The following is a 12,162-nucleotide window of genomic DNA, read 5'->3' as shown; positions in this document are numbered from 1 at the left end:
ATGTCAAGCTGGACCCCAGTGCCAGTTTTGCAACTGGTTTCTTGAGAGAAGTTGAACTGTGGCTATGTAATCTATCACTGCCTTCACGATTTTGCAAGCCACCATCACATTACCCCCAAACTTCTCTCCCAACCACAGAGAATCGACTTGCCTCGTTTCTCCTCATAAGGCAGCTTCTCCCACCTCCTTGGTCATTTTCTCTGCCTTTTTTTTTTTTTTTTCCACTCTCCTGTGCTAAAAGGCCTTTGTGCTATACACAAGACATGCTGTAGACAAGCTGGGGGTGTCCCGAGGTGCATCACCGAAGCGCTGCTCCCCAAGCCCTCCTTGCACTTGGCCGCCCTTCCTTGCCCTGAGACGCGCGAGCGGAGCTTGGGTTGCTCTCAGCGGCGGCTGCGCCGCTTCCTTCCCCCCTCGCAGCCCCGAGCTCGGCGTTCGGCGGAGCTCAGGCCTTTTCACGGCGCCACTCCGGCCTCCCCACACCGTTAGCTCGGGGCGCCGCCGCTCCGCCAGCGGGGGCGGGAGGTGTCGAAACGCGCAGAAAGAGCCGCGAGCTACGCGCGGCGAAAGCACCATCTGCCACGAGAATAACCGAGGGCAGCGCCGAGGAACCCTCCGCAGCGGCGGCACCAACGGCTCTAACGGCCTCAGCGGCCGCCACGAGCACCCCCCGCCTCCCCAGCCACGTGCCCGCCCCCCGCGGCCGCGGATTGGCTGCGCGCGTCACGCGAGGCGCGGGGGGGGGGGGAGTTGCCCGCGAGTAACCCCGCGGGCGCGCGCTCCCCGCCCCGCGCGACCTTTCCCCGCAGCGGCCGCGGCGCGGCGGGAGCGCGCGCCCCCCCCCCCCCAGCACCACACAGACACGTCAAGATGGCGGCGCTGAGCAAGTCCATCCCCCACAGCTGCTACGAGATCGGGCACACCTGGCAGCCGCGCTGCGCGCAGGCCGCGCTGCACGTCACGCAGAGCGCGCTCGCGGAGTCCCTGCGCATCTACGGCACCCTCTACGTGGTGGGTCGGGGCGGCCGGAGAGAGGGGCGGGCTGCGGCGGAGGGGACAGGAAGGGCACGGGGGGTGGCAGGACAGGAGGGACGTGGGGAGGAAGAAATGGGAGGGATGTGGTGGGGGGACATGGGGGAGAGAGCAGGAGGGATGTGGGCTGGCAGAGTAGAGGGAGGGCAGGGGGACATGAGGGAGGTTGGTGGTGTGGGGCTGAGGAAGGGCAGGAGGGATGGCAAGTTGTGGACTGGTGGGGAGGAGGATAAGGGCAGGAGGGACGTGGTGGGCTAAGGACAGGAGAGATATTGTGGGGGGGGGGTGGGTAAGGGCAGGAGGGATGAGAGGGGCCTGGCGTGGGTTTGGCAGGGAAAAGGCAGGAGGATATCCTGGCTGCTTGAGCATGTGTCCCTGCTGGAGCAGGGGGCTGGACTAGATGATCTCTGGAGGTCCCTTCCAACCGCAACCGTTCTGTGATTCTGTGATATGGGAGTTGTCAGGCCTGGCCTGCAGAAGGGCGCAAGGGATAGGAGACTGGGGGAGCCTGGCTTGGGTTAATGAGGAAGGACACGACGGGTGAGGGGAGAAGGCTGTGAGGGCTGTTGAGGTGGAGGGAAAGGGAGGAAGGATTTTGGGAGAGGGAGGATGGGAAGGATGTCAAGGGGCAGCCTGGCTTGGAGGGGAGAGCAGATGTGTAGTGGGGAGCCTGGTCTGGGAGAGGACGGGTGTGATTGGTGCTGGGGTAGGAGGACTTGGCTCGGGGAGGAGCTTGGATGGTCTGAGGGAGATCCTGGTGCTCAAAGGGAAGGGATGTGGGGGGTGTGTGCATGTGCATAACCCCCTCCGGGCAAGGGGAGGAGGGCAAGAGGGCTGCCGGAGGGTCTGCTGGCCTGGCACTACCAGGGGAGGATGTGTCTGCCTGGGGAAGAGAGCGTGGGCATGGTCTGTTCACCTTATTGTCCTAATTTGTCAGTACCTATCAAATAGGAACAAAAAAGCCTTCTTAAATGTCTGCCTCGGAGACTAGCGCTGTGCCTTTAGCAGGAGGAATAATAATGTTGCCATCATGGGGAAATAAAAATCTTGGTAATCAGTGGACTACCCAGGGACACTGCACTGAATATTGAAGAAACTAGACTGAAAAAAAATTTAAGGTTAAGGGTATAACCTTAAGGGTAAGGTTAAGGATAAGTAATCTGAGGGAATCCTACAGGTGAGGTATCTGAGCATGCTGCTAGACGTGGTTATATCACCGCGGTTGCAGATGGCTGCCTTCCAGCAAAGCAGGGTGTAGGTAGAGGAGCTTGCATCCGTTTGTATCCATCTGTGTAAACATATCCTGGAAGCTGACGAAATTGGAATTGCTGCAGGTCAGGTGAGCGCTTCCTTCTTCCCCACCTGCATGTTTCTCCTGGGTTAGTACCTGTGCTTGGAAGAGTGAGCAATGCCCTGGATACTGAGCTGGCTGCAAACTAAGTGTGAGAGAAAAGGGGTTTGTCCTACTCAGTTCTGCACCAGCGCTGGTGCCGCAGGGCGCTCGGCCCGTGGCGAAGGGCAGGGGAAGGAGGAGGGCGGCAGCAGGCCCGGTGCAGCCGAGGCTCCGATTGAAGTGTGCCTGGAGTGAGCACTGGGACATGACAGGGCTGCGTGCTAAGGAGTGGATGAGTAACAACTTCTGTGGCAGGGTGGACTTTGCAGCTGTCCTGGCTAGCCGAACTTTTATACTGGACTGGCACAAACTGAAGTAGCAGCAGTTTGTATGAGCACACAGTGAGCTGGGTTGGGAAACGGATACAACTGGAAAAAACATCTCCCCTCTCCAGCTTTCCCCTCCACTCCCCTTTTCTTTCCCCCCAGCTATTTATCCTTTGGATCTAGGTGAATATCCAGTTTAGTGTGCAGGTGTGTAAATACCACTACCACGAGAGAGCGGGCATGCAATGAGCCACCAGGGTGATGACAGTCTGTCAGATCTGCTCGAGTTAAAGCAGCTTAAACAGTACTGTCATTAAATCAAAGCGAGGGCATTGCTGGATGAATTTTTCTCAATGATCAAGCCTGCTAAGTGGCTATTTTTACCTTCTTGTAGCTCGCTCAATTGTGGAATTGTGGGTGAGGAAGAAAGTTCTCTCTTTTTCTTTCAAAAAAGTGTGTGTGTATATGCACACATATATATCTATATACATAAATACACACACATATATATCCAAAAATAGTTTGCTCTGTTTTACATTTTGCCCCCATAAACAGCTAAATCAGGTGACAAATTGAAGGCAGAATGAGAAGTTTTTCAACCAGTCAGTGTCTTGCTGCACTGTATAATGTCTGCATAGATTTTCATGCTGTCTTGTTTAGAGTGTTTAATTTCCTTAAATTTTTGTTGACTATATTCAATTTACTTGAGTACTTTAAACCTGATTTCATGAATAGCTGATCTGGTCTACATCTTGGTGCCCCTGAAGAGAGAGAAACCACTTGCCTTGTGTTTCTCAGAGCCACATAACTGTACTCGTCCTTTGTGGTGGTCTTGGACATTGTTGTGACTCCCCTTGTGCAGAATCGATTAATTCATTAACCCAAAATAGGTTACCAGACTCTCCTTTTCTTCAGCTGGGTTAATTTTCAGCCGCATTAATGAGCTGAATGACTGGTAAGAGGGATTTGATGGATGCGAGAGAGTGAAAGGGTGTGTGAGGGGCAGCAGAGGAGGAAGTGGGAAGCCTCACACATTAAGTAGCTTGGCAGGGAAAGAACACTCCTGAATTAATGGTCACTAATGCAGTTCTTTATAGGACTTAAAGCTGTGTTTGAAAGACTTCCATTTGTGAATGGAATTTCATAGCACGTAGCACAAACATTTAGTCGTTTTGTATAGTTTTAGATCCATGTAATTGGATGATTTTTTCGGAATGTTTCTAGTACTACTTAGTGCTGGTCTTTTTTGTAGTAAACATCAAAAAATTGCACTTAATTTTTCTCTTCCAACATTGTAAAATGGCTTCTCCTTGTTTGCTACTGCTGCTGCCGCAAGCGGAGGACAAAGGGAAGTAGATCAAAACAGTTTCCTCTCGCAGAAGCTTGTGTGAAAATGAATTAGAATCAATAGGTGAAAATAAACTGGCAATATTGGAAGTTGAAATGGTATAGGATCCTCTTGTAAGAAAGATGCTGAAGGAGTTTCTAACTTTATTCTCATTCTGATTCAGATGCTTCTTTAGAGGCTATCAGCACTTCTTCACATGCTATCAGTAAAACCTCAAGAACAGCAAGGGCTGTCAACATCAAGCATTTAATCCTTGAGGCTGCGACTCCACAGTGCTAGAGGTGACCATCCCAACGGGCGAGCTTGAGGCTCTGGCAGGGCTATGTCAGTAAACTGAAGAGAGGAAACCCATGTTCCTTATTTGTGGGCTCAGAAGCACTGGAAGTCACCTCTTGTTCCTAAGGCATCTTTTATAGTTTGCATCTGCAACTCCTAAATCCCTAGATGTTCTAGCATTGAGAGCAGCCTGATGCAGTCTTTATGAAGACTGCTTGTTGCAGTCTTCATAAAAAAAAATATAGCTTTTACTCATGGATACAAATCAAAGCACAGGAAATTTCATTTCCATATGAGGAAGAACTTCTTTCCTGTGAGGGTGACAGAGCCCTGGCACAGGCTGCCCAGAGAGGTTGTGGAGTCTCCTTCTCTGGAGATCTTCCAAACCCACTTGGATGCCACCCTGTGCCCCGTGCTCTGGGTGTCCCTACTGGAGCAGGGGGTTGGACTAGACGATCGCTAGAGGTGCCTTCCAACCTCAACCATTTTGTAGTTACTCATGGATGATATTTTTTTTTTTTGAGGGCATGGTCCAGTCTTTTCTAGATATTTTGTCTAAGAAATCTGTGCTGCTGGAGATGATGGCTGCCCTTCACCGCTTGACGTGTTGTCTGTCCTGATTACTAGTTTTAATCAGGGCAATTTCAGCTCCTTTCAGTACTTAAGGAATCAGGGAATATACTTTACTGGACTCAGCACCACTTGGGTAGCAAAGTATCTAGTGACAAATCTGTTCTTTGGGCAACTGGGAGACTTGTGTGGTGCAAAAGCCCAGCTGTGTGAAACTGGATGGGATTCAAGCCAGGCTCTTCCCCCACCCAAGCCAACATCTGTTCTGGCTTTCTGTCCTTAAGCAGAGTCTTCTCAGTCCTCAACCATCACCCCTCGTGTTGTTCTCTTTCCCACCCAACAGCTCATGCCTTTCCTTCGTCCCGTTCGTCTTTACTGCTAAATAAAGAGAACTGTTCCCTTAGTGCTCTACGCTGATTAACTGTTAGCTTGCTCCTGGCTTTAATTCCAGGTATTTTTCTCCAAGACCCATGTGCTGGCAGGGAGGAATTTACAGCAGCAAGGATGCCAGCTGCTCTGCTTGGCTCGTCTTCAGGAGCAGGGATTGTTCCATCAGCTATTGGGCAGTGCCTGCAAAGTTTGCTATTCCACCGTCTTTAACGATCTTCGAGGCTCACTTGATTTGTAATGGTTTTCAGTTTCTTAAATGCCAATCACTTCAAAAGTGTTTTCCTACTTAGCATTCCAATGCTGATACCTTTTTTGGCACTGTTAGACCATTAAATGTGCATGTTATCTTAAGCTATATTATTTATTTTGTAAGTCCCCCAGGGCAGCATTTTCTCTAATATTACTAAAGATACATTGCTGCAAATGTATAAGATTTATTTTTTTTTCTTGTCTTCCTGTATAGACACGGGAGGGAAATTGATAATAGTAACAGCATGGGCCAGTTAGTCTTGTGCATGGCAGCTGACTGATTGCCTTGAAGCATAGTCACTGATCAACAAGAGGCAATAACAACAGCGAACCATAATTACAGGGCTAATGAATAATTTCAAAAGTTATTGGGTGGATGACTTAGCCAAAGATCAAGGTGGGACAGAACTAAAGTGCAATTTATAGCTTGACTGGTGTCACTTAATTGTAGCTGGAGATCAACCCCAAGGCCAGTGGACCAAGTGACTGAAGACAGGACCTTATCTTTGCTGTTTCAGGCTGGCTGCTTCTACAGTTGTTTTCTTTAAGAGCTATATGGATTGGTGCTGAGCAAAATGAAGGAAGAAGCTCCCACCCAAACCATCCTGTTTTCTCTGTCAGCAGAGACAGCCACAGTGTGCCTAAGATGCGTGAGAAGGCGCTGCTGTCCTGGTTGTGTTCTGAAACGGTCCATAATTCCTGGTTGTATTAAAACCTGGTCACATCCCTTTTTTTGAGCGTGCTGTGGACCATTAGGTATTTGGAGGTAGCGTAGGGAGATTAAGAACGACGTTAGTCCTTGTTAGTTCTTTATGTCAGTATGGACCTAGACCATCAAGAAGTGTGGCTGCTGTCAGTACCTGCCGTGTGGGATTGCTGTAGCAGTAGCACTGTAGCCGGGTTGTGCTGGGGTGTCTGATTGTCTTCTTACTCTGTGGTGTCCTGTATCTCTGTGCTGTGTTATGAGTGGCATGCAGTGCCCTTCAGCGTGTCCCTTGCCTTCAGATCCTTCTGGAAGGCAGCTTAAATGTGACCATGAACAGCTTAAAAATGGTAACAAGGTTCATACCTTAATCATGTCTTCACTCCAGGCCGTAGGTGTTCTCTACAGTTGGCTTTGAGGACAGACCAGTAAAAATCTTCATAGTTCTCTATAAATTTAAAAATAAACCAAAAAAGTCTTTTATTAAGATGTTTATGTTACAAAAAGTTTGAAAAACTTTAAAAGAATCGGTTGATTTAGCTGGACTAAAGAATTTATGCTCCAAATGCAAGGAATGACCTGCAGCTTCCATTGTAAACAGGGGGAAAAAAGGGAAGGCCTGAACTGTCTATGACTCAACAGACATCCTAATAAGGGCACTATAAATATGAGAAACCAGGAAAAGCGGTTAAGAGGGCTGTCAACGAAACATAAATCTGTTGTTTCAGCTGTGTTTTACGGTGCAAGAATATCAGAGTTAAAACAGAAATTGCGGAAAATTATGCTGAGTTAGACATTTCAAGGGGAATGAAAAATGGCCCTTCAGGCGTATAAGTGAGAAATGACAAAGATGGGCTACAATGTAATGAGGTTGTCAAATTGAATGCAATTTAGATGTCATTCAAGGAGTACACGAGTACTCTCGTTCATTATTTTTCATGGGGAAGAAGTAGTAGAGAATATGCTTCTTTCCTGCCCCTAAATTCCCAATGATCATCCTCATAGAATATCTCACTGAGGTGACAGAGAAAGCCAGAGCGGAGGGGCGCATAGTCTTCCTCATAATACTGCAGGAAATGCAATAATTCAGAAGTCTGGAAAGTTTTCACAGGTTTGGGAATCTGTGAAATCATGATGGGACAAGTTTATTGAGGAATAGTAAATCTGTATGTTTAAGAGGAACCATGAGAAAGGAGACATTGATTTGGATAAGAGTGTCTTTCAATTAACCTGGCTATGTTTTGAGAATAGTTCCCAATTCCCCAAAAAAATAACTTTTACAAGCTGTGGAGTCAAGTTCTTTTAAAATTCTTACAAAACAGGCAACAGTTATAAAATACAAATATACATATTTTTGGAAGAAATCTGACTTCAGTCTCTCTACCTGTCATTTAAAGTCACCTGAGGTACTTTCTTACCTGGTTTACGGACTGGAGAGTGCTTATCTTTTACCATGTACATGTGACATAAGAGAGTAAAGTTTTCCGTAGTTTTATAATGACTTGCAGGGCATGTAAAGTAGGCAACATTATTGATAGCCTCTAAATTTGCATTTTAAACATGTCTAAAAATACATAAGCTCTTGTTGAACATTGTAGGCTTCGAGCATCCTTCTGATGTGTTCTAAAGACATCAAGTTTGTCCAAACAGGGAGGATGTTAACTTGATGGAGGGCATGAAGTAGTGAATTTGCTGTGGAATCAAGGCAAGTTCTGTGTGTTTTTTCTGAGCCTGCCCATGGGACCCAGTAGCCTGTGAATATGAGTCAGCCAATTAGTGATATTATTGAGCAAACCTTTTGGTGTAATTTCTTCTGTTAATGACACAGTTAAGAGACGTAGGTGAAAGTTGAGGATGCTGCGGGTGAGAACTTGGGTTGTTGTGGTTGGATGATGTAATATGTAGGACACATCCTTAAAATAACTAGGTCTGTTTGATGCCTCTCATCATGGAAGAACTTGTCTTTCATCCCAGCGGTAATTTTCCACTGGGACACACTGATAGCCTAGCTCTTTTTTTTTTTTTTTTTTTTTTTTTTTTTTTTGCATTAGAGTATGTAATTGCATTTTAATGATGGGCAGGCTACACCTGGTGTTGGAAATGTGTATGCTGTGCCGTAGTTAGGACAGATTAAACCAGTTCTGATAGTTCTGATTTCTTAGATTTACAACATTTATAAGCACTACTTAAAAAAAAAAAAAAAAAAAAGTGGAAAGCTGATAGTGTCCTGAATCTATTTGCCTCTGTTTTCATAATTTCTGTTTTTTGAGGGTCAAAATGTAGTTGTGTAAATTACATATTTATTGATATAGGAATAGTCAGTGAAAACATTTTTCAGTGAATGGGTTTTTTAAGATTTCAGACATAAAATAGAGCTCAAATCATTATTGAAAAAGTCTTTTTATTTCCCTTTAACTGACCAGTGCGTCACTTTAAGTTCTTTCTCATCCTTCTGTGCCTTCTCCCCTCCCAAATGCCATGTGTAAAATCATGCTGCGTGTACAAGAATAAAAAGTACCTACCCTCTTCTGTTTTTGTATGAAAATAATCTCGGAGATGTAGTAACCTGTCTCTCCTTTTCTTTCCACCTATGCTAAACTTAATTTCATAGGAAAAACTTTCGGGCCTGATTAGAACACATTAAGTGGTTTTCATATATATGAAACTTTCATTATTTTAATGGTCAGAGTGTTTTAGTGAAAGCTGCATCAGAACTTGTTTTGAACCATAGAGCAAGTGCAGATTATCCGTGTTGTATTTTCAGAGTTGGGTTGAACAAGAGGAGGGGCAGGAGAAATCTCCTAGTTGGATTAATCATGTAAAAGGTTCAGCTGTCCAGGGCAGCTTCGTGGTGCTCATGTCCGAGTGCGGGAGGACTGGTTTGGGACTGTGTCTTTTGCTGTGCTCCCCGTGATCTATTAATGCTTCTGTTTGTTGCAACAAGGCTATGGGATTGCCTTGAAAAGTCTTCTAACGCTGCCAGGCTGCACTAAAGCGTAATCTAATTTTGCATTTACGTTTTAACCAGTTGCCTGCAGAAATGAGGAGAAAGCTATTTTTTTCTCAGAAGCAGGCTCGAGGCTTCCTGTTTTCAGTTTTCCTCAGAAACTCTCCCCACATGGCAATGGGACACTGGATCAGCCCTGGATCAGCCTTCTGAGGTAGAAAGGAAATCATGTTTTCCACGTGCTGGCCTTACTTAAGAGGTTTTTCCTAAAGACGTTCTTCCTTTCAAGCAAATTATCCTATTTAGGGATGCATGTTTTCTCTAGAAGCCATGGAGGCAGGTGCCTCACTATTTCATTTATTTTTTTTTCTACACCTTCTTCGTGTGCCTAGAGCACAGATTACACACTTGATCATGACACATTTCATCAAATCAACGGCTTACGCTGGCGGCGCTGTCACTGGAGAGCAATGTGTTTTGTCTTGTCAGGCTATTGAAGCTGGCAAAAGTTTGGTTGCTTGCAGGCTCAAGTGCTGTGATCTAAGTTTCATCCAGGTGCATGTGTACCTGCCCTGATAATCTGGTAGGTGTTTCTGGCTTTTAGCTGTGATATAAAACTTCTGCATAGATTATAAATGCATAGATTATGGATTACAAATTGTTAGCTTTATCATCTCCATTTATGCTTCCCCTTCTTAATTTTTATTGCTATGAGATTTTTTTTGGTTTCTTAAAATTTCCTTGTAGTTAAGTGTGTGCTACTTGGCTGTCTCTTAAAGGATAAATGTCTACTCTTGCATTGAGAACAAAAATCTTGTCTTTTGGATTTGTAAATCATAGAAAAAGTAACAATTTAGAATATTAAAAAATCCTTTAACTGCTCTACTACAATGTTTGAGAGCTTGAAGCTATTCAGACTACTTATTTATTATATGTTTAGATTTTCTTTAGAAAAATCTGTTTATTTTTAGCCTTTTTTCCTGAAACTTCTCTTATGCTGTATTCATAGCTCTGTTGTTTCTGGTTTTACTCATGAAGTATTTAACTTGCCTTTTTTTTTTTTTCCCTCTCCCCTTCCTCTGTTGATCCTTTTTTTTTCCTAACTGGGCTTCATGTATTTCTTATTCTGCAGTTTTTCTGAATCTTCTGCACTCTCTGTTTCTCTGATAGCTCCAAAGGAGATCAAGAGCTGTAGCTTGTGGATGCAAATAAAAGGAAATCAGAAAGCCAAAGTCCTGAAAGCTTTGTACATTTTCAGGCCATCTGCCCTGTGACAGTGCACAACTTGTGTAAATTCCTTTTTGCTCTTAGTTATGGAGGTTTTTGGGCATCTGGAAAAATGCTATCTGTAGGGTTCTACCATCTTGCGGATTTGGAAGAGAAGCAAGTGGAGGAGCAAGGAGGGCTGCAGGCAAACAGTTCAGCTGGCAGTGGAGCCTGTGGATAACGTACCTGAGACTTTTTAATGCTTATACAGGCCAAATGCTGCATTTGTGGACTGTGCTGCTGCTTAAATTTAAAGATTCAGTGCATAAAACTTCATAGCATAGAAAAACTTCAAGTGTGGCAAGAGGAACGTGTTAGCTTTCTGCATCTAATTTTGAAATTAGAGTTTTCTTTATTATTTGATATCTTGGAGTTCTTACAGATTAAGTTATATATTAAGTCGTTATATTTCACCCTGTCACTAGTGCTGAATTCCTACTAAGTTTGAAATGTTTCTTGCTGGTTAAATGAATGTTTACAACTCCGTAAGTATTTCAAATGTGGATGTCGTTTACCAGCAGCCAGCAAATCTGCTCAAGAAAGTGTCAGTGTCTGGTTGATGCTTTAAGTGCTGGTAACAGGCATGCAAGGTTGTGTGATGGAGTCTGTGTAGGGTATATGATGGATATTGGTCTTGAGGCCTTTCTACTCTCTTCCCAGAGAGTGTTTTGCACAGGGTGGAATTATGGCTTGATGGTTTTGACACAGTGTCTCTGTGTTTTTAATGGGTGCTCTGTGGCGTGGAGGTAAGGAAGATGGGTCACTGTCTGGCCTGGAAAGCAGCGCAGTTTGTGACAGCTCAGATTGGTGACGTCTCCTCTTCTTTGATGTCAGGAAATTTTTGGCAACCATCTCCTCCACTTAAAGGCTCATAGGGATCCACTTGAGTGGGGTTTATCCCAGTGGGAACACGGCACTGCTGCAGCCTGGCAGATTGGAGGATCTTTCTCTCTTGCTAATGTGAACTTTAGTATTTCCCTGCAGTACAGGGAACCGAAAGAGGTTGAGGTGGAAGCTAGAAGCATCTCTGTTGTTTGTCCCCTGTAGTCACATGTTGGTGGTGCGGGGGAAGAGGAAGCCCATTGCACAGCAGCTGAAGCGTTCTGCAGTCTTTAGTCAGCTGTGGGCAATATTTGGTTTAGCTGATGTTTGTTAAAAACTTTGAAAATTATGATTTTTTTTTTATGGGCATGCATCAGGTTGCATTGGCCTCGTACATTTAGCTGCTTTTTATTATTAGCTGTGTTTCTTTAAACTGTTTCATGTGTCACTATTCCTCAGTCTTTTCTGTATTTCAGTTCGGAGTAAAATAGGAAGGAGGGAAAGCAGAAATTTATAGTAATAGTAAAAGTTCAGGAAAAGCTACAGAAATAAAGATCTGACTTTTGATTGACATTATTTTATTGTTAACATAATTTAATGTACTCTATTCCCATTCCAGTCTTTTGCTGTTATGCTTCTGACACATAAGTTAGTGTTATTTTACTAAGCACAGAAAATTCTCACTCCATGGCATTAATGTCTTTCCTGCAATAGCGGATGAGGTGGAGACCAGTGCCCTGTGCAGTGTGTAGGCCACATGAAGGCTTTAGTTGAACAGAAAGATTCGCTGGATTGAATCATTGCCCAGTCCATTATGGTTTAACTACTCTTGACACTTGATTAAGTATGTGTAAAACACTTAGGAGTCTGCCCATGCATACATTTCTCTGTAATCCTTAG

General features: G+C 44.9%; 1 protein-coding gene across 1 annotated transcript in view; it reads left to right on the top strand.

Moving 5' to 3' along the window:
* Positions 1 to 859: 859 nt before the first annotated feature.
* TMEM135 (transmembrane protein 135) overlaps positions 860 to 12,162 on the top strand; it is a 140,936-nt gene continuing 129,633 nt past the window's right edge. The window contains exon 1 of the mRNA XM_088534984.1: positions 860 to 1,011. Within this exon, the coding sequence (XP_088391110.1) occupies positions 871 to 1,011 (141 nt within the window). The 5' untranslated portion in view covers positions 860 to 870. The remainder of the gene's footprint in view (positions 1,012 to 12,162) is intronic.

Source organism: Tinamus guttatus, unplaced genomic scaffold (assembly GCF_059628265.1).
Source record: "Tinamus guttatus ecotype Peru unplaced genomic scaffold, ASM5962826v1 Tinamus_guttatus_pri_ptg000602l, whole genome shotgun sequence".
Classification (NCBI taxonomy): Eukaryota; Metazoa; Chordata; class Aves; order Tinamiformes; family Tinamidae; genus Tinamus; species Tinamus guttatus.
This window is presented reverse-complemented; position numbering and strand designations above follow the sequence as displayed.